General features: G+C 44.2%; 2 protein-coding genes across 8 annotated transcripts; one reads left to right on the top strand and one right to left on the bottom strand.

The window, feature by feature from the left end:
* The first annotated feature begins 102 nt into the window (after positions 1-102).
* Positions 103-9,036, top strand: LOC141544106 (solute carrier family 26 member 10-like). 7 transcript variants are annotated; one of them, XM_074269851.1, is made up of 18 exons: positions 103-570; positions 1,095-1,205; positions 1,864-2,021; positions 2,366-2,530; positions 2,764-2,916; positions 3,057-3,139; positions 3,378-3,525; positions 3,607-3,720; positions 4,017-4,094; positions 4,173-4,268; positions 4,757-4,863; positions 7,100-7,169; positions 7,263-7,379; positions 7,520-7,553; positions 7,629-7,711; positions 8,161-8,215; positions 8,324-8,430; positions 8,856-9,036. In XM_074269851.1, the coding sequence occupies exons 1-18, from the start codon at positions 225-227 to the stop codon at positions 8,892-8,894; spliced, it is 2,064 nt and encodes a 687-aa protein (XP_074125952.1). In that variant the 5' UTR covers positions 103-224; the 3' UTR covers positions 8,895-9,036. The 7 variants fall into 7 exon arrangements, 6 of the variants coding, with proteins under 6 accessions (XP_074125952.1, XP_074125950.1, XP_074125953.1 ...); XM_074269849.1 differs by having other exon boundaries at positions 8,324-8,436; XR_012482544.1 differs by lacking the exon at positions 7,520-7,553 and having other exon boundaries at positions 7,263-7,403; positions 8,324-8,436.
* A 375-nt stretch (positions 9,037-9,411) lies between these two features.
* B4GALNT1 (beta-1,4-N-acetyl-galactosaminyltransferase 1) lies at positions 9,412-17,852 on the bottom strand. Its single transcript, XM_074269856.1, has 12 exons — positions 17,716-17,852; positions 17,352-17,601; positions 16,257-16,472; positions 15,516-15,686; positions 15,265-15,371; positions 14,664-14,701; positions 14,327-14,507; positions 13,945-14,043; positions 13,631-13,821; positions 13,293-13,433; positions 12,222-12,462; positions 9,412-9,970 (listed from the first exon to the last, which is right to left on the bottom strand). Exons 3-12 carry the CDS (start codon positions 16,469-16,471, stop codon positions 9,753-9,755), a joined length of 1,602 nt encoding a protein of 533 aa, XP_074125957.1. The 5' UTR covers position 16,472; positions 17,352-17,601; positions 17,716-17,852; the 3' UTR covers positions 9,412-9,752.
* Between the last annotated feature and the right edge of the window lie 3,033 nt (positions 17,853-20,885).

Below are 20,885 nucleotides of genomic sequence, written 5' to 3'. Positions count from 1 at the left end.
TGCAATACTCTCCCTCCCCCTACCTCCAGGGTTTCTCCAGGATCTCTTCCCCGCCCCTAGATAGGATTCCCGGGGGAGATGTACCCCTCCCTAGCCCTTGATTGTATGGTACTTAAGAAGGAGGAGCTAGGGGTCCCCCTCTCACATTGGGCGGGGTTACATGGAACGGGGTGGAGGGGTACATAAGTCTCCGCTGGAGGAGGAGGAGGGTAGAGCAGCGCAGAATGACTGAACCTTCTAGCACTGTGTCCTGTCCGGTGTTGAGAGAGGAGTTGGACCCGGTGACCAGTTCCGAGTCCGAAGCAGTGTCTGGTGTCCTGAGTCCTCTTACTGAGGCACTGTTCCAGAGGCACTTTGGGGGCGCCGAGCGGGGTCTAGATCCCCTACCCGATCGGCTGCTGCGGGGCTTTCGGGACAAGCTGTTCGGGACCTGCTCCAGGAGAGAGGCGTGGAGACTGCTCCGGGCCCGGTTCCCTCCCCTGACTTGGCTGCCCTGGTACCCCTGGAGAACCTGGTTGCTCGGAGACGCGGTAGCCGGAGTCACCGTAGGCGTAGTGCATGTGCCGCAGGGTGAGGGGACAGTCAGGACTAATAGGATCTTCTTGGGGAAGGGGTCAGGGGGGGAGAGTTGAGAGCAGAGGAGGGTTGAAGGGTCTCGAGTCTGGAGATATATTAAAGAGGATGAGGCATGGAAAGCCTAGATTACGGTGAAGCCCCCTTGACAACCTCATCCTCTAAGTTTGGAGGTCCATATAATTGAATTTTATGGGTCACCCTGCATCGGATCCCTTAGCTTGCTCTTTATCTCCTCCACCTCCCCCTACCTTGGGGAAGAAGTCATTTGCCGGTTCTGCCTGAGGGAACTGTCAAGAAGTCCAGGCTGTGCCTCCCAGGCCTCCTTCAGGACACGGATCCAGGGGCCTGATCTACACTTAGGGCTCCTAAGAGCAGGTCGGCTCTCTTCAGTGCCCATTTAAGTACACTTAAAGATACTGAATAATAGAAGGCCAAGTTTCTCCTTTTGTTCAGAGCACAGAATAAGGCTTGATGTGCCAGGATCTCTCAAGGTGACCTTTCCATTTTCCCCCTGCCAGGCATGGCCTTTGCCCTCCTAACCTCAGTGCCCCCTGTGTTTGGACTTTACACCTCCTTTTTTCCTGTCCTCATCTACACCTTCCTGGGTACCGGAAGACATCTGTCCACCGGTGAGTGAGCTGAACATCCTCTCATGTTATGTCCCCAGCCTAGGGGGAGTGGAATTCCATCCCTACTTGGCAGAATTCCTTGGGACCACTTCCACTCAATCTCACTTCTTTATGGTCCCTGCATCTATCGGATCTATCGGATCTATCGGAGTTTTATCGAAACTCCAGGGAATTGTAGGCCCCAAGAAAATTACAGAACTGTGCTTTCCTTCCTTGATCTTTCCACACGGTTTAAAAAGAACAAGTTCAGCCTTTGTTCAGCCTTCTCTGAAAGATAGCAAGCACCTCTGGGGTGGAATAGCGGGGGGACGGATTTGCCAGAAAACCCCAGAATCCTTATTAGATTCCCTCTCCCTCTCTCCCCTTCCCCCATACCAATCCTTTAAGTGCAGATACTATCCACAGAACTTTAGGTCTTTCCTCCGCTCAACGCCAGGTGATGGCGCCACTTCCAGCTCTTTTGACGGTTGCTCCCCTGCGGTTTTTACAAGGTTCCTCCAGTAGCAAGAGGAGTGGGGGTCGGGATGACGGGGGAGGAGGAGGCACGTGGAGAAAACATAGGAGGCGGCAGCTCCCAGGTTTTCTGCACTCTAGAGACTACAAGGCTCTACCTGGAATTTTGCACATCTCCCTTTGAGCTTCCCCCTTCTTCTTGCAGGAACCTTTGCGGTCCTCAGCCTTATGACAGGTTCAGCAGTAGAGAGCCTGGTCCCGGAGCCCCCCGGGGGCAACCTCAGCTCGACTGAGAGAATGCAGCTGGACCTGCAGAGGGTTGGGGCGGCTGCTGCAGTTGCCTTCTGGAGCGGGGCGCTGATGGTGAGGGAGGCTGGGGGAGACTGGGAAGGGAGACCCCAGGGACCTGCTTTTAGGTGAGAAGGTAGGAAGAGATTCGTGGTGAGGAGGGAAGAGAAAGGGAGGAGAAAGGGAGTCGGGAGATCTGGGACTCTGGTGTGTGTATTGCGCGCGGGATTTGGGGGTAGGGCATCTTGAAGACTAGGGGCAGCCCTTTCACTTCCCCAACCCCAAACTCTCTAGCGCGGAAGATCACGATAGGAAAAGATGGTGATGAAACGAGATACGAATGAGCTTCTGTATTTCCTTGGCCCCTTCCTCTCGTTACCCCATCAATTCCCAGACTTTATTCTTCCTCCCCCTGGCAGCTGGGGATGTTCGCGTTGCAGCTCGGCTTCCTGTCCACCTTCCTGTCGGAGCCCGTGGTCAAGGCTCTCACCAGTGGGGCCGCGGTGCACGTGCTCGTGTCCCAGCTGCAGAGTCTCCTGGGACTGCCCTTCCCCCGCCAGATCGGCTACTTCGCAGTTTTCAAGGTGGAGGAGAAGGAAGGGGCTTCAGGGGCCTGAGGAAGGAGACTTCAGTGTCTTTGGGAGGTTCGGGGTCTGCAGCGAGCTGTGAGACTAGGGGAAGGGTCGAAATGAATCAGGAGAGCTGGAAGGTTGGACAGAGCGATGGTGCAGGGCGAAGAGAACGAGTCGTCTGGGTTTTAGAGAGGACTGCGTCAGGGGGAAGGGAGGAGGCTCTGCTAATAAGTCTCTCACCGCAGACGCTGGCCGCGGTGCTTACTGCGCTTCCCCAGAGCAGTCCGGCTGAACTGACCATCTCAGCCCTCAGTCTGGCGCTATTGGTGCCAGTCAAAGAACTGAACGTGAGATTCCGAGAAAGGCTACCTACCCCGATCCCAGGAGAGGTCTTCATGGTGAGGGGACTACCCTTTCTCATCCTCTGAGTCCTGTCCCCTTCTCGGATCTCCAGGCTTCCTGTTCCCTACCTCCTCAGCTGAAGCTCTTCCCTGCAGAAGAGGCTCCACCCCCCCATCCCTTTGTCTTTCATCTTTAGGTGCTCTTGGCCTCTGTTCTGTGTTTTACCTCTTCTCTGGATACGAGATACAATGTACAGATCGTTGGGTCACTGCCAGTTGGGTGAGACTGAATAGGGGAACCCCGGCTCACGTACTTCCTAACATTTAGCTTTGTCCCCAGCCCTTCTCACAATCCCTTTCCAGTTTCCCCAGACTCCAAGGGCATCTGCCCTCTAACCCATCCCCACATCTCGTCAGCCCAGTTCTTCTCCCTCAGATTCTCCAAGGAGTCCCCTGGGTTTACAGATCATCCTCGCTATGACTACAATTAGTTCTGCCACTAATCTCTTCTTCTCCAGGTTCCCCCAACTCTTGACACCATCTCTGTCTACACTGCCCCTGGTTCTTGCCTACTCCCTTCCAATTGCACTGGTTACTTTTGCTATATCGGTGTCTCTGGCTTCAATCTATGCAGACAAGCACAACTATACCATCAACCCCAACCAGGTGTGGCTCCGACCTCTGACCTCTCATTTTAGTCTGATTGCAAACCACTCATCCTAATCTTACTATTCTCCTTACCTCCAGGAGCTCCTGGCACATGGTGTCTCCAACCTCATCTCCTCACTCTTCTCCTGCTTCCCCAACTCAGCCTCATTAGCTACAACCAGTTTGCTAGTGGATGCAGGGGGACACACACAGGTAAAAGTGGAGACTTCAGGGACTGGATGTGAGGTGCATTTAAGTAAGGGGGATGAAAGATATTTAGATCAAATAATGAATCCTATGAAGGGGCTGGGATATTTAGGTAGGATAGAATGAGGTAGGTAGGTAGGAACAAATGAGGAAGAAGGGCCACTGTAAATGGTTGGGGAAACATCCAAGTAAGAGTACAGGGACTTGAAGATGCACGTGTTTCAGGAAGTTTATGGGGATGAGGAGCAGTTCCCCCCTCTCCCCTCCCTCCTTCACTTCTAACATCCTTCCTTCCCTTCCAGCTTACAGGCCTCTTCTCCTGTGCAGTTGTCCTATCAGTCCTACTGTGGTTGGGACCTCTTTTCTACTATTTGCCCAAGGTAGTGAATTGTGGGAGAGACTGGGGAAAGGCACATTGAGATATCACAGGAATACTGAGCTCTCTTTCCCAATCCCAGGCTGTCCTCGCCAGCATCAATATTTCCAGCATGCGCCAGATGTTCTTCCAGATGCAAGAGCTGCCCCAATTGTGGCAAATCAGCAAGACGGATTTTGTGAGAGACTGCATTAGGGTCCCTCAGCCTCCCCTTAGCTCAACTCAACTTGGCTTAATTCAGTTCAATTTAATGAAACATTTTAATTCCTTTTTCCTTATTTCCCCTAGCTAATTATGACTGTCCTTGATACTGCTTTCTTGTTTATTGTCCCCTTCTTAGACTAAACTCTACAGTAACCCCCTAAATAAAATTTTGGTTTACCTTTCAAGAAAGAAAAATAGTTGGGGTTAAAACACTTCCCAAAGGCTATGATATCCCAATAGTTTCCCTATTCCAAGCTGCTACCTGATCTCTTTCCTATATAATTGCTATACTCCCTCATGAGCAAACTTTATCCTATTCCATCTATTCACTTTTTCCTCTCACGTCTTGCCTTACCCAAACTCCTGACCTGACAGTCACTGCCTCTCAATGGCTCAGTTAGATATCGATGATCATCCATGTTTTTTCCTTGTGTTTACTTTCTCCTCACCCATGTTTGGCAGGCTGTGTGGCTGGTCACATGGGTAGCTGTAGTGACTTTGAGTGTGGATTTGGGCCTTGCTGTAGGTGTAATTTTCTCCATGATGACTGTAGTCTGCCGGACACAGAGGTAAGGCATACCAAAGGTTTATCAGATATGAAAATGCACTCTCCTAATGGAACTCCTCTTTTCTTCCTCTCTTTTCTTTTTAAAAATGCATTTTTAAAAGGTATTGATGCCTGTTATTTTATATCACAGTTGTTCTACTTCTTACATTTAGCTTCCTTTTTTAACCAAAAAAATTATGCAAAAATATCTGATAGAAACCCTTTTTTCTGAAAAAGTATGCTATAATCTGCCCTAGTATTCCCCCACCTCTCTGCTGTGAGGGAAGAGGTGTGTTTCCTCATCTCTTCTCTGGGATCTTTAAGGATTTTCCCATTATTTAGGGTTCAATTTCCTTTTAGTGACTTCCCCCCACTTACATTGTTGTAGTCATTAACTATATTGTTCTTTTTTGCTCGTTTCCCTCTGCATCAGTTCATGTAAATCTTTAAATGTTTCTCTGAAATCCTTATAGCTGTCATTTCTTGCTACACAATAATATTCCATTACATTCATGTACCATAAGTTTTTGGGTTCCTCTTGAAATGATGGACATTCACCCATATTATTGATGCACTCAAAGAAATACTGTCATAAATATTTCAGCATACATCAACTTATCACATATTTGTAAGCCGTCTAGAACAAAACTTCTTAAACTTTTTCTACTCCAGACTCCTTTTTGTCCAAGAAATTCTTATGTACTCTCAGGCATATAAGTATATAAAATAGGTGTATAAATAAAACATTAATTGATGACAAATCATAACTTTATGACCCTCACATTCAGGAGCATGACCTCATATTGTAGCCTCAACATACAGTTTAAAAAGCTTTAATCTAAAAGTTTTTAAACACGTACAGTGTGTTAGGCACTGTGCTGAGTGCTGTAAGAGTTTAAAACAAAAAGACAAAAAACAGTCCTTGTTCTAAAGATGCTCATAATCTAATAGGGAAGATAATATTCAAACAACAATATATATAAACAAGATATATATATATGTATATATATATATACATATACATATATGTATATAAAATAAGCTGATGGTAGTCTCAGAGGGAAGGCATTAAAATTAGAGAGGATTTGGAAAGGCTTCTTTCAGGGGATAGGACTTTAATGGAGACTTAAGGGGAGCCAGGAGATGCATACTAAGAGAGAGACTATTCCAGACATGAAGGCCAATTAAGTGAAAACACTCAGCTGGAAAATGGAGTTTCATGTATGAGGAATAGCAAGGTTGTTAGTGTCATTGGATTAAAGAATATTTGGAGAGGGATAGAGTATAACAAAAGAGAGTAAGATAGGTGTGACCAAGTTATGTAAGGCTTTACAAGCCAAAAAGAGGACTTTCTATTGGATCCTCAGGGTCATCAGGAGTTATTAGAGTGTGTTTAATTGGGGGAGGGTGATATGGTTGGACTTTTCCTTTAGGAAGATAAATTTGGCAGCATAGTGGAGAATGGATTGGAATGAGGAGAAAATTATGGCTGAAAAATCAACCAGCAGACTATTACAATAGTCAAGGCATGAGGTACTAAGGTCCTCCACCAGGGTGATGACACTGTCAGAATTGAGGGGAGTCTACATCAAAGATGTTAAAAAGGTCAAAACTATAGTATTTGACCATTCATTAGATATTGGGGGGGCAGGAAAGGGGTTAAGAGATAGTGAGGAGATGAGGATGACATCTAGGTTTTGAGTCCAAATTTCTGGGAGGATGGCAGTAACCTTAACAGTATTAATCAGGTGGTGGTGCGAGGTTCAAATGAGATATTACATATCTTCTACCAGCCTACAGGCATTAGGCTTTTCTCCTTATGATGAATTAATTCCCTGAATCTTCTACTGCATTCTGCTTCACTCAAGCAATGAACATTTAAAGAACAACACATAGGTGTGTTAGTAAATATTTAGCAACTAGGCTCTGAGAATGGAGGGGAGGAGATGTTATATACATACTCCTTTAAGTTTAACACCAAGTCTAAAACAATCGAGCCCTGATTTGTAGCAAGTGCCCATTTCTAAGGTGTAAAAATTCACATTGAAAAGTTAACAATCTCTTATACTGGTCAGAGTAGGCTCTGGCACATTTCTACTAATATAGAGTTAGGAAGAAGAAAGGATTTTGGAGGAAAGATAATTAATTCAGTTGTTGACAAGTTGTGTTTCTGTGATTTCCCAATGTAGAATATTCTGCTATAAAGATATGGATGGTCCCATTTCTTTTTATCACTCTCCTTTCTATCTGACCCCTAGGATACAATGTCTGGTACTTGGACAAGTAAAAGGAAGAGAACTATTCTGTCCAATCAGAGAAAGTTCTAAGGTGGGCAAGAGGAGGTTGGGAAAAGATGGGATTGATGATATTAATTAGAAAGGAGTTTTATTAATTCTTTGGTCCTGTAAATACCTTCCCCAGCTGTGTCAGATTCCTGGACTACGAATCTTCAGGTATCCCGCCCCACTCTATTTTGGAACCAGAGGCAGATTTCGTCAAACTATGGAGCAGCTTCTGGGGTTGGAGAGGCAAGATGAGGTGAGGAAACAGTAGCACATGACAGTTTAAAAGGCAGATATAATAGATGAGATGGGGGGTAATGGACAAGTGAATAGAGCACTAATGTTTACTAATTGGGAACATATTGGGGGCTGGTGCCCTCCCTCTTCTTCCTTTAGGAACCTGCAAAATCACATAGATCAGATGATTCAGGTAAGATGGGGAAGGTAACTAGGGAAGACTTGGGGTGACATAAGGAAATTATAAAAATACTACTGCCTCTTCCAGGAGCAGAACTCGTCCAAGTTGTCATCCTAGACTGTAGTGGTATCATCTTCGTGGACGTGGCTGGAGCCAGGGAATTGGTACAGGTATGTGTATGTATGTTGGGGTGGGGCATTTAGAGGGATGAATTAATTTTAAAAAAATTTATTAAGCGCTTACTATGTTCCAAGCATTGTGCTAAGCGCTGAGCATACAAATACAAAATGGAAGACAATCTCTGCCCTCAAGGAGCTTCCAGTCTAATATGGAGACAAAACAGGGAAACTCTGGCCAGGGAAACAACTTTTCATTTGGAATGTTAAAGGAATGGTGGGAGGAGTAGCAGGGGAGTAGATCAGCATACCCTTTCATGGAGCAGTGACAAAGTAGATTTCAACGTGGTTCCAGGATTGCAAGAGAGATTGTAACATCAGAGGAAAGGTGACATACCAGGGGAAGGAAAAAATATATATAGTTAGAACTGGTTCTGAAAGTAGTGGGTAACTGAGGCAACTCTTCTTTTCCTAATCAGTCTTAAAAGTCTTTCTTTCCCCAGCTGGCTAGTCAATGCAGTGCCGCCAGGATTCATCTTTTGTTGGCACAATGTAATGGTAAGATAAATTAGTTAATTGGAAATGCTTTGAATTATTTGGTGGGATATAAGAAGGATGAGGTGGAGGCCAGAGTTGGGGCTTTGACTATTGTTTTGGTTGGCACAGCTCCTGTACTGGGAACACTAACCAGGGCTGGGCTCCTGGACATACTGACCCCAGAGCAACTTTTTGTGAGCGTTCAAGATGCAGCTGCCCATGCACTGGAGAGTTTGGTGAAGGTTTGGGGAAAGGGAGGGGTTGGTGGAGGGAAGATTATGAGAAGTGAAGGTGGTCTTAGGGATAATGGATTTAGGAAAAGGAAACTAAACAATGGATAAGGAATGGTCAAGGGGGGAATATGTATGAAGAAGAGTAATGGGGAACCTTAAAGTGAGGAAGCATGGTAGAAGGATGACTGGGATGCAAAATCTGATGTGGAGGAAGAGTGTGGAGATTGAGGAAATGAGCAAGGGGATGAGGTAACATCTAAAAATCAGGCTCAAGGTGGGAGGGATCAGCCAAGTATGAGGGTCTTTCAGAACATCGTTCCCCAGTCCCTCTCCCACTTAGGCTCAGTAGGGATAATGGGGGAGGTAGGAGGTATGTTCCCAGAATGCTTTCCCTAACTCTTCCCTGATGTTTCCTTTTCCCTTTCCAGGAGCCTCTGGCCTCAAAGACCTACATGGTCTGGGTTTGAACCTGGCAGCTCTGCTTATTAGGAAACCCAGTACCATTGGTTGGATGTAGTAGGGGAGAGATTATGGCCACTGAAGGAAAAACTGGGGTGGGCCTCCCTCTTTATTTATGTTATCAATAAAATGAAGTTAGATTTTCTGTGATCAGTATTATAAATGCTAGCCCTTTCTAGCTTGATTTGGAGTCTGAACACTTCAACAGATATGTTTTAGAGAACTTTCCCCCACTTCAACCCTGAAGAGACAAGAATGACACTGATTATAAAACTGTTGGCTTGTTCAATAACTCCTCCTCGAGACCTTCAGGTGGCTACTCTTATCTCTAAGGTCAAAATTCTCCTGATGAGTGGGATAGGAGTAAGGAAAACTGAATATGATGCATAGAGTTCTGGTCCAGAGACTCAGAGTGCAGCACAGAGACAAGATTGTACCTATCTCCTCTAAAAGAGTTAGGGAAAGGTGTCTGCATTTGAGGGATGGGTTCTGTTTGGCTCTTAGAGACCTTCAGGCTCTTTAGTACTAGAAAGGTTTTCTATTACTCTATAAGAATAGAGAATGGAGCGCTTAGCACTGGGAGTGGGAGTGTTGTCACCGAACTGGTAAAGGTGAGTCATAGCTCCAATTGTCTTTGGGGCATTGGAGAAGTCACAAGGACCAGTTCTCATCCTGGGATTGGATCAAGGTCAAATAGTTTGAAGGGCTGGATAGTCTTTGAACAGTCCTCGAGTAGTCAGCCACAAAGTTGACCAGCTGGGTAATTGTAGTGACTAGATAGTGCATACAAGTCTGTAGAGGATTCCAAGTGCACTCAGGTAGCCATTGTGTCCATCACATCAGCCATTCTATGGTTACTGGGCCAATCAATCTGAGCTCATGCATCGGAGGCGATGTTTGAAGAAGAGTAGCTTGTGTTTGGCCATATTGCTCTCATCTGTGACCCCCGGGTATCGGTATTTGGTATACATTTCTGCCTCAGTCCCCCAAGGTACCCAAGGCAATTTCAGCTTCGATGCATGATCCACCAAGACATCAGAACAGGAGCCTACCCGAAGGGAGCCAAGTCCATCCAGGAAAAATTCTGAGGGGAATTAAGAGGGAAAGAAAAAGAGGGAGACATTGAGAGAGATCATGAAGGGTTAGGGCCTACCCATAGAATCAATAGAGTTAAGGAGTTTGGGATTTTTGAGTTTGAGGAAGGTTTTGCCCTCAGGCCTGTCTCCAAGTGTATTTCTTTGACTATAACATTGGGATAAGTATCTGTTACAAGTTGTCAGAGTATAAAATAAAATGGATATGAAAGCAAGGTAACAAGCTGAAAACTTGTACTTAGTAAATTTAGGACCCTGATAGGAAGAACTAGAAACAAAGTATGTGCCCATAAGTTAGGAAATGACTAAGCATATTAATATAATGTTAAGTTATTTCATTGTAACAAAGGAGGAGGAATTCAGAGAAATGTGAGAAGTATTTTATGAATTATGGAGAATGGAGTAAGTAGAACCAGGAAAATTATATACACAATGATGAGCAAAATAGAGAAAAAGAACAACAAAACGAAGCTGAACATTGACTAAAATGATCAATATTGTCCTAAGAGAAGAGATGAGGAAATTCATGATGCTTCTTTTTTGGAAAGGCAAGGGGATGGGATATTGTGTAATCTGTCCAAAGAGCAAGATGTGCCATTTGGGTTAATGTTTTCTTATAAGGGAAGGCTCACTTTCTGGAAAGGATCATGATATTGAAAACAAAACAAAAGACATTGTTGAAATTAAAAAAAAAATGAAAACAAACAGAAGACCTCCTTTTGGCTGGGATAGCCATTCAATTAATGCTTGATTACTTTTGCCTGAACCTTGGGAAGAAATGGGCAAAACTGGTGGAGAAAAAAGAAAAACTCCAGGTTAGAAGGGACTAGATTAGATCCCTCTCTCTCCTTCTTCATTTTCATCTCTCTATTCTCAGAAGTGGAGTATCTACCACCTTCATAGGGAGAATTGCTGGAGGGAGGTGAATACCCTTTTTCTTTCATGTACAACATATTCAAATACACATATAATAAAAATGTGCAGAGGGGTTTAGCGGATATAGCTCTATCCTCAGAACCAAGAGGATTTAAATTCAAGTCCTACCTTTGAGATAGACTGGCTGTTTGACCCTAGGCAAGCAATAACCTCTCAAGGCTGCCAGAGAACTTTCTAAGGCTATTAATTGTGGAGTAGACACCGGTTTGCATTGGTTCCACCCTGGGAGCTCATATACTGAAGAAAGAACAGTCTTTAAAAAAAAAAATCAAGATAAAAAGGGTGCACAATTCTTGTGACCCATTGAGATTATTAAGTATGAGGAAATCAACTGCATGATCTATGATATAGGAAGTGATGGTGATGGCGGCCAGTCACCATTCATACTCTAGGGATATAAGAGTTGGGCTCTTGGGAAATAGAGCAAGAAGATAGAAGGTTGAATTGGGGAAATACCTTTAATCAGAGCAAGAAAGCATGTGTCTGCTCAGGATGAGATCTAAAAACAGGCTTTTTGGATATAATGACCTTCACCATATTTTACCCTATCATACTAGACAAACTTTATGTAAAAAAAAAATAAATATATATATATATATTATCTACCTGCAACTTTTTTGCATTATAATTATGTGCATATTCCATCGACTGAGCAATAGCTAAACAATTTGTGATTAAGTAGCAAGTGGAATATTATTGAATCACAAAAAAATTACGCAGTCAATATAGAGAAACATGAGAAGATATGCACTGATATGAAATGGAACCAGAAAAGTTACATAGGTGAGTACAACACTGAGAAATGGAAAGAAAAATAACAAAATAACAGAACCAATGTTATGAAATTATAATAAGCAACCCTGACTCCAGTGAAGAGATAAGAGAAGGCGCTTGCTTCATTTTCATGCAGATATGGGGGGGGGGAGGTTAAGATATAGTGGAATGCCATAGATAATGCAAAATAGCTTAAATGATTTGGTTCTTTTGAACTTTCTTTCCTTTAAAAAAATTTTTTTTATCATTAAACATGGTGGCAGGGTAATAATGTACCTTTGTGAAAACAGATGCCAATAAAAGTTTACTTAAAAAAAGGAAGGAAATATTTGTACCTATTTAAATAATGTGCCTCCTTGTGCTCTTATGAATTTATCACCCTAATTGCTCCCTGGACTAGAAATCCCAACTCTGGTTTGGAGTCACTTTTCATCAGTAAGGCTCAGGTACCCAGTTGTACTCTTTAGTTTAACAAACCTCAGTGAAGGTAGGGGGTTTACAAGAACATTGGGGGGGGGGAATGTTACTTACCCAAATGGGCCACCCGGTTGAGTCGAGGGTCAAAGCCTATCTCTCGAACCTTGTCCACTCGAGCCAAGAAGAAGTTGACAACACCATCAGTGACCACACAATCTGGGAAACCTGGGAGCTCGTGGTGGAAGCCTCGCCTTTGGGTGAGGCAGTCTCCCCAGCCAGGACCACCAGGTTCTATGCTCATTAATTGTCGATATGTAGTGGAGAAGCCTGTGATCTCCCGAACTGCTCCCCCGACCTTAAAGAGGCAGAAGGGAGATAGAGGACATGGACAGGAGATACCAGGTTACACATCAGGAAGTAGGAGGCAAGTGCACATAGTGATTTATTGTGGAGGAAAGATGAGAAGAGCAAGGTAGACAAGGTAAAAGGAATGATGGGAGGCAGAGCAAGGAGCACCCTGAGACTGAGAGGTCTCTAAGGAAATCAAGCCACAGTTCCTCTCACATGACCACACCCCGTAAACTCAATATCTTCACAAGATTAGACTCTTCTGCTTCAGCTTCATCTAATCTCACGCCTACTTCACTCTTATAAAGGTCTTGACAGGCATTTAGATTTTTGTGACAAGCTCTTTTTTGACCTCACCCACTAGTTCTTAGATATATAAAAACTTCTTTTCTTTCCCTTTCTTCTGCCCAGGGTCACACAGCTAGTAAATGTCTGAGAACAAATCTGGTGTTCTGTCCATTTTCCCACCCAATTGTCACCAGGATCAAGAAAACCTGCATTTTAAAAGTATCATATATTTACTATGTGAACCCTAGAAAATCACTTAAGTTCTATTTGCCTCAAATTTTTTCAGGAGAAAAATGGGGAAAATAATAGGGTTGTTGCAATGAGCAAATTAGATAAAACATGTAGCATAGTGCCAGATATAGGCTTTATACAAATGCTTTATTCCTTTCCCCTTCTTGCCTCAGACACTGCCCTCCATTTTCACAGCACTTATCCTCTCCAGATTGCCTTCCAAACCCTTTCTCCAGTCTTCTTTACCTTTAACTACCACTTCTGTCCTCCCATCCCTATCCTTTGCCTTTTTAAAAAAAAATTATTTTTATTTTTTACCAAGTCCAGAGATGTCTGTTCCAGAACATCCACAAGCTTCTCCAGCTTTGTCCGACCAGTAAAGATGAAGTCATCATCTACCCACAACACATACTTTGTGGTCACTTGGGAAACAGCTAGATTTCGGCCTGCAAACCATCCCTAGGGAAAATGAGGGAAGTGAGGGGAGAAGAGAGGAATGATTCAACATATTCCTTCCTACACTTGCTCACTTCTCAGTAACCTATGTCCACCATCTCCTTCATATATATATATACTGTACCTCTCCCCCTACTTGCTGTGGGGCTGTCTCCCACCCATTCAGCTCCACTATGTTCTGATAATACCTGGTTGCTGACCTTGCCAAAGGGCATGAGGTAGTGTTCGATGTAAGGGCCATTGACTGGCTCCGGTTGCTCACTGTCATCAGCAATGATCACAGTAATTGTTGGGTAGAAACGACGGATACTGGCAATGAGATTTCGCAGACGGTCATAACGAAGGAAAGTTTTGGTTGCAATGGTGACCAGAGCGCTGATATTATACTTGGCTGGGATGGGGATGGAGAAGAACCACACTATAGGTGAGATTCCTAGGAGAACAAGCTCTTTTCACTATCGCCACTCCCTCCCCCTAGTTCTTGTCTAGCCCTGATTATAGAAGCCTTACTTACCTCCTTCAGGGGGTGATCCAGGTGGGTACAGCCGAGGGTTTGGTGGATGCTTAATTCGGATAGTGAAGACAGCTTCATGGCCATCAGTGGAGAACCGGACTGGGGAGAATGAGAGGGAAAGTATGTATAATGTGGGGGGAGAAAGAGGGTGCAATGGGGGAAGGGGATGACTGCAGATTGGGTTTCCTTTCCTCTCCCTCATTTTTGCTCCCTGCCCAAGCCAAACAATAGCTCTTTCATTTCCCTTAGCTTCCAAGGGCTAAGCTCAGTGGGTCTATTGTCTAGATGTCCTGCTCTGGACGGTGTCCTAGCACCTCCCACAGTGCTAGGCGTCTTTAGTCTCCCACCTCATCCACCCCTTGACTCTGGGTTGCCTTTCCACCTGTGTCTGCGGTGTCTGGCTGGTAGTTCCGGCTACTGTAAGTGATCAGCTGAAGCTGTCTGTTGAGTCGATCTAGCTCTAGGCTTGAGAGAGTAAGTTCCAGCTGGCCCTCCCCTCGAAGTCTCACTCCTTCCACTTCCCCAGCCACATCCCAGGTTCCAAGAAGTGCAGAGAGGTTTACCTGAGAATGTGTGGGAGACACAGAATCAGAGCCTAGCAGGATTAGACTCCTGTGCTTTCCTTTGCCTCTCCCCACCATTATTCCTCTCCCTTCTGGCCTCCTAAGCCTCCCCCAGTACTTCATCTCATGCAACCCTCTTATCCCCACCTCTCTCACCTGATACACTTCTTGCTCAGCTGCTTGTAGGCTCAGACCTGGAAGTAGGGGAGGGAGACAGGGAAAACATCATATCAAGTTCAAGGACAACTTTATTAGGTTAGTAAGACTCTCTGAAATTCATTCTGCTGCTTTCTCTATCCCTCCATCTCATCTTGTCTTCACCTCAACCATGGGGGCTGTCCCTCTCTCTTATCCCTCTCATGCAAGGCACTTTGTGTATCACATGACTACTTCAGTTTGGAAGTTTTCTTGGATGTTTGAACTTATTTTCACTTAAATATTTATTTGTTAGTGATCTTAGCTCTCTTCCTTGCCCAGTTTCACATCAATCTCCATTCAGACACCTTCCTTTTTCCTCCCTAGGGAGGAATAATTATCTTCCCTAACCACTGAGATTCTACAAACTTTTCTTCCTAGCCTCTTGAGTATCTTCTGCCGACAAGACTTTCTATACTATTCCTTCCCCAAATGACCTTATATTCTCTCATGGTTCAATTCCCTCTCCCAGATCTATCCCAGATCCCTTTCAGACCTAACTGATTGACCACAATACTCCACTGCAATGCCCTTTCATTTTCCTTGCCCCCACCTACTTTACCTGGCACCAAGATGGTCTTTAGGGGCTGAACCACCACACCCTGCAGGGGATACTGCAAGGGAGAGTTGGCTGGAGCGATGAGTATCTGGTCAGCTGGGGACTGGACCCTGGAGATGGTCAGATTGGATAGATGGGGGCTAGAAGGAATTTGGCATCTCTATCCTCTCCCACCTTCAGATTTCTTACAGACAACCCCTTTCCCTTCCCCAAACCCATCCTCTTCCTTGCCCTCCCCTACAATCTGCTGACACCTGGATTGGAAAGCTTGGTATTCCCGATCTCTTGCAATTGTGGCTTCCACTAGCTCCTCAGATCCATATGCTGATGTGAAGTTAAGTGCATGCACCTGCCGTTGGAATGGGAGAGAGAAGCCAAGTCCTCCTTTACTGGCCACACAGCTACAGGCATTTTGTGCCAGCAACCTAGGAGAGGGGATGATGGGAAGGAAGGGCATGTCAACACCTTCCCTTCTTAAACCTGGCCACACAGTCATTACCAAGCTTAGCCCACAAAAATCTTGTGTCTCCAAACTTTGCTTGCCAATGCTACCTTAAATACTCATTATTGCTCTTAAACTCTGGTGTTATTTAGAGGATAAAAAATTCCTCTTCCCATAAAGCCTAATTTTTATTAGATGATAAATCATAGGGTACCTAGATGGTATAATGGTTAGAACATCAGCCTGAAAGAAAGGACCTCAGTTCAAATACAGACTCATACTAAACCTGGGCAGGTCACTTTATCCCAATGGCCTCTCCCCAAAAAAGGAGATTGTAAATTGTGTATTTTAGACGGAGGTGGTATCTCTGGGAGGGACTCTTTGAATAACAAAGAAGCAAATGAAGTCCCTGTCTTGAGTCAGTCCAACTTTGCCCTTCCCTTCCTCTACTCCAGGAAGTGTAATTTATGATATTGTCCCAGCTACACTATCTAATATTATCTAATTATCTAATAAAGAAATTCTCTCAGGTCCTTATTACTTTCTGACTTACCCAACAATCTGTTCCTTGAGTTTGAAGGGAATGTGCGCATATTGAGGTTCGGGAGCCAGTTGAGGGTTGAGCTTGGAGAACTCTAGAGGAGATGACCACAATGTAGAAGCAGCTCTCGGAACTGAGTGTTTCCAATTGTGAAAAAAGAAGAGACACAGAGCCGCCGAGAAGAAGAATAGCAGGAAGCTGCAAACTGATCTTCGTCCCAGTTTCATTCTAGAATTAGAGAAAAGAGAAAGAGACCCATTGAGAAACTGGAGCTCAACATCTGACCTCTACTTTGGAGTTGGACTAGAAAATCTCAAAGGTCCCTTCTATAGCTGTATAGCTCTACATATATAATCTCAAAACTAGAGGCTCGTGTCATAACCTTCTGTCTCCTTACCCTATATGATTTTTTTGGTACTATTTTTCCCTACCTACCCCCTGCTCCCAGTCTGTTTCACGTATTCCTATTTGACTATCCCAACAGTTAAGTTCTTCCTACCCATCAACACACTTAAGATTGGGCAGGAATTTAAGGCTAAATATTAACCTGCTTTTTTGTTGAAGTTCCCTACTCTACCAGGTCCTTTCTAATTTACCAGATTACCTACTTCTTGAGCCTAAAGGGAGGATATGCATATGTGCTCTGTGGGTCAGTTTAGGATAAAAAGAGCTCAGAGGATTCCAGAGGAGGTGATCTCAACCCAGAGGAAGCTCTAGGGACTGAATGCTTCCAATGAAAAAAAAAAGGAATCCCTGAACCGCAAAGAGACGTTCTCTCCCTCCTTTCCTAACATAGCTGAAGTGGTTTGATTGGGGGTGGGGGTGGGGAAGAAGCAGATTCAAATATATGGAACAGGAAGAAAGGGGACAGGGAAGGATGGAGACAGGAGTGAGGCAGTGGAGAAATGAGTGGCTAGAATGGTTCTTTCTCTTCTCCTCTAGGCCCATGTCACTCCAGTTCCCCTCACCAACCCTCCCCCCATCTCCAACACACATACAACACAAGAGAGATCGAGCTCTAAGGATGGCTTCAGAACCGCATTCTCTCCCCCACCCCCAGCTCGTCAGCCCGGCTTCTTCCACACACATTCAGACTCCAGCAATGACCTGTCAGGTGGTCTCAGGCCTCGGCGGGATCTCGGTCTCTTCTCCAAAGGGCACCCCAGCCAGGTCCAAGAGTCTTCATGGGGGTGTTAGTGGAGGTGTTCCAGCCTGAGATTGGGAGGAGTCTAAGAGCTGCGAATTCGTGTGGCACAATTCTGTCCCGCAGGGAGCTCCTCCGGCTCCCACGCACTTAACCTCCTGTCAACCTGTCAGTCGCTTTGAGAGATGAGGCGTAGGGGAGACAATTGACTCCCTAAGAGAAAGGGAGATGGAGAGATGGGAATCCATGCCTCCGCCTCCGGCCTTTACCAATCCTTTAGTCCCCGGTCTCCGAGAACAAAGACTAAGGTTTCTTCCGGCCGCTTACCTGTCTTTCCTAGGGTTCAGACTGACAGCCGGCTAGCTGTTTCTCTGACTGCTTCAGCCTCCGGCTCTACAGAAGGGCCCGGTACATCTTACTTCTTCAGCCTGGAGCTGTCTCCTGCACTGTCTGGGGCTTGGGCTATGACTCGTGACATAATGAATGCTGGAGGAGCTGCCCTCTCGTGGGAGTGGGGAGAACCACAATGGGCACATAAGGGAACCAGACCAACAATGAACAGTAGTGAGAAGCCAAAGGCTCCCACACCCGGGGAACCAACCTATCACCTCGGAGATTCCTTCTGGCCTTAAAGACCATGTCTTTTAAACTCCGTTTTTTTTTTTTTTTTTTTTTTTTTGTTTTGTTTTTTGTTTTTTGTTTTGTTTTGTTTTGTTTTGTTTTTTCTTCTTCTCCCCTCTTGATTTTTAAATTTCTTATTACTGGATTAATTTCAAGAATAAGGGGCTCACTCTGGGGACATTTCCTTTACGATATAGATTGGCAATAGATTCATAATTTTAAGTGTTACAAGTATCTCAAGTCATTCTCCGATATCTCCTGACCCCTACTATTTCCAGCCTTGGAGATTCCAAGGGCTCCAAAAAACTCTTAATCTCAATCATAGGATTTGTGAAGGGATAAGGGAGTGGGATTTTGTGTATGTGTGTGGGGAGGTCAGGAGGGAGATGCCTTATAATGGAAACTGTAATCACAGAGTATTAGAGCTGGAAAGGACTTTTAGTCCAAATTATCTAGTTTGGGAATTTTACACTTGAGGTCCATGGATCAACGCTCTCCCCCTCATCATGCCCCTAGTCTATGAATACATCAAGAGGCCCATGAATTTGGAAGAGAAAAAAATTCCATCTTTATTTCAGTAATAGCTAGCATTTCTATATCACTTTAAACTTTGCAGAACATTTTACAAATATTATCTCATTTTATCTTTATGACAATCCTGTGAGGTGATTCCTATAGCCTCATTTTATTGCCTAGGCAGGAATGAATTGATTTTCTCAGGGTCATACAATTAGTATTGGAGTGTAGAATTGAACTCAGATTTTCCTAATTCCAGGCCCCAATCTAAACCATTTACATGCCTCTCCCTGATTAATTTTCACTAACCTCTGATTGAAATTTAGCAAAAAAAAAAAAATATTCTGAGAAAAGAGGTCCACAAAGCTTCAGCAAACAGCCCAAGCAGTCCATAGTGCAAAAAAAGCAAAAAAACAAAAACAAAAACAAAACCCCAAAAAACAAAACCTAGTCCAACACCTTTATTTCTCAAATAGAAACACCTAGAGGTCTTTTAAGAGTGGGGAATGAAAGGCAAGATGTGCATTAGGGGGCCATCATCTAATGAAAATTCCAGAGATAGAAGGAGACAAGGCAGTATAAATAGAGAATAATATGCTGGGTTTGTGACTTGCAGTCAGGAAGATCTGGCTATGAATGCCAAGGGAATTTCACTATTGAGGTTAGTGATACAAAGATATAAAGCCAAACCTGATCTCAAGGAGCACACATTCTAGCAGGGAAATGTGCATATACAATTATATATTCACAGAAAAATTAATATCAAATATAATATCACTTATTACCTGCTACTCCCTCTTAATAATCAGAATTCTAATAATGCACTTGCATTCCTACTCTTAAAATATTTACTCTTGATTAGGTTAAATTGAATCATACTCTAAATCCCCATTATGGCATCTTATCTGATAAAGGAATCCAGCTTAAGCTGGATCTCAGCTCGTAATGTCCTTGTCCTGTTCACTGAAAGTTATGACAAGTTAGATGCCAGAGGATGAATTAATCAGAATGAGTGGTTATTCTTGATCAGATTGCTGAGAACAACTGGCATCTGGTGACCAGGCCTTGCTACCTAATATGAGTTCTTACCCTTTCTCCTAAAAGTATGAGAAACTTTCCCATAGGTCTCCTGGCAGTCCATCCCCCAAGGTGGCAGGTTTTCTATCCTGTTATCTTGATTAAAGACACTTTATTCCTATACTTATGAGTTTGATTTTTTTCATGACTTAATTCTCTTCCTCTCTGTTTCTCCAAGTGTTTTTTACATACACACACACACACACACACACACACACACACATCACAGGGTAATTTTTTTGGAAGAATGCACTAACAACTAAGAAGATCTGGAAAGGCTTTCTGGAGAAGGTGGGGCTCACATTGAGTTTTGAAATAAACAAGGGCAAAAGTAAAATAGTAAGAACTAGGCTTAACAGGGGCCAAAACCAAGCAAGGATAATATGATGTGTAGTTTCTAATATACATCAGCTCTTTAAAGAACTTCAAGCAAGTGAGAAAGCATTGAAGTAAGTATTATATTTTGCAATGTCCATTTTTCATAGTGGACTTTCAAATCCTACCTTTTATCATCAGGCTGCTTGAGCTTTACATTGCAATTTGGGATAATAAAAGGAGGAAGCTAGGAGCATAGTAAAAGCCTGTCCAGCTTTACCTTCCTTTCCACGCTCCTATCCTCCCTCCAGGGAAGAACCCTCGTGGTTTGAGATCTAATGTTTTATGGCAAATGGACATCACCTATGTTAAGAGGCAGAGCATCCATGTAACTATGAATATACATTTTCAATTCCTCATGGCTTCACTCCAATCTGGAGAAGCAGTTAGGCATGTGATCAACCATCTTTATCATTGTTTTTCCATTGTAGAAGTCCCACATGCACTTAAGACAGATAATGAGCCAGTTTATAAATCATCTGCCTTTAGGTCCTTTTGCATTGATTGGCATTGCCCATTCCATTGGCATCCCATTAATGCTACTGGCCAAGCCATTATTGGACACCCCCAAGGTGCACCCTTCTAAACAAAAAAAGGGAGTATTGGGGTTCGCACGACTCTGTACACGACTCTAGCAGGCTCACTTAGATGCAGCAATACATACATGTAATTGCCTGCAATTTTCATATTCTGTGGACCTTACCCCAGCAATGTGCTTCTGGCACATGCAGAAAGCTCTGCTAACTAACAACCTGACTTATAAGGACAAGAGCCCTCTCTCCACACTGAACTGGAAAGGCTTAGATGGCATCTGGAAGGGCCTCAGTTGGGTCAAGGTTTGGGTCCCAGGTATGCTTTTTTCATTCCAGATTCAGACCCAGCAGCAGAGGAGTGGATCCCAGCCAGAA

The sequence above is a fragment of the Sminthopsis crassicaudata genome, chromosome 5 (assembly GCF_048593235.1).
Source record: "Sminthopsis crassicaudata isolate SCR6 chromosome 5, ASM4859323v1, whole genome shotgun sequence".
Classification (NCBI taxonomy): domain Eukaryota; kingdom Metazoa; phylum Chordata; class Mammalia; order Dasyuromorphia; family Dasyuridae; genus Sminthopsis; species Sminthopsis crassicaudata.
Note: the sequence above shows the minus strand (reverse complement) of the source record. Positions and strands in the feature narration are given on the sequence as shown.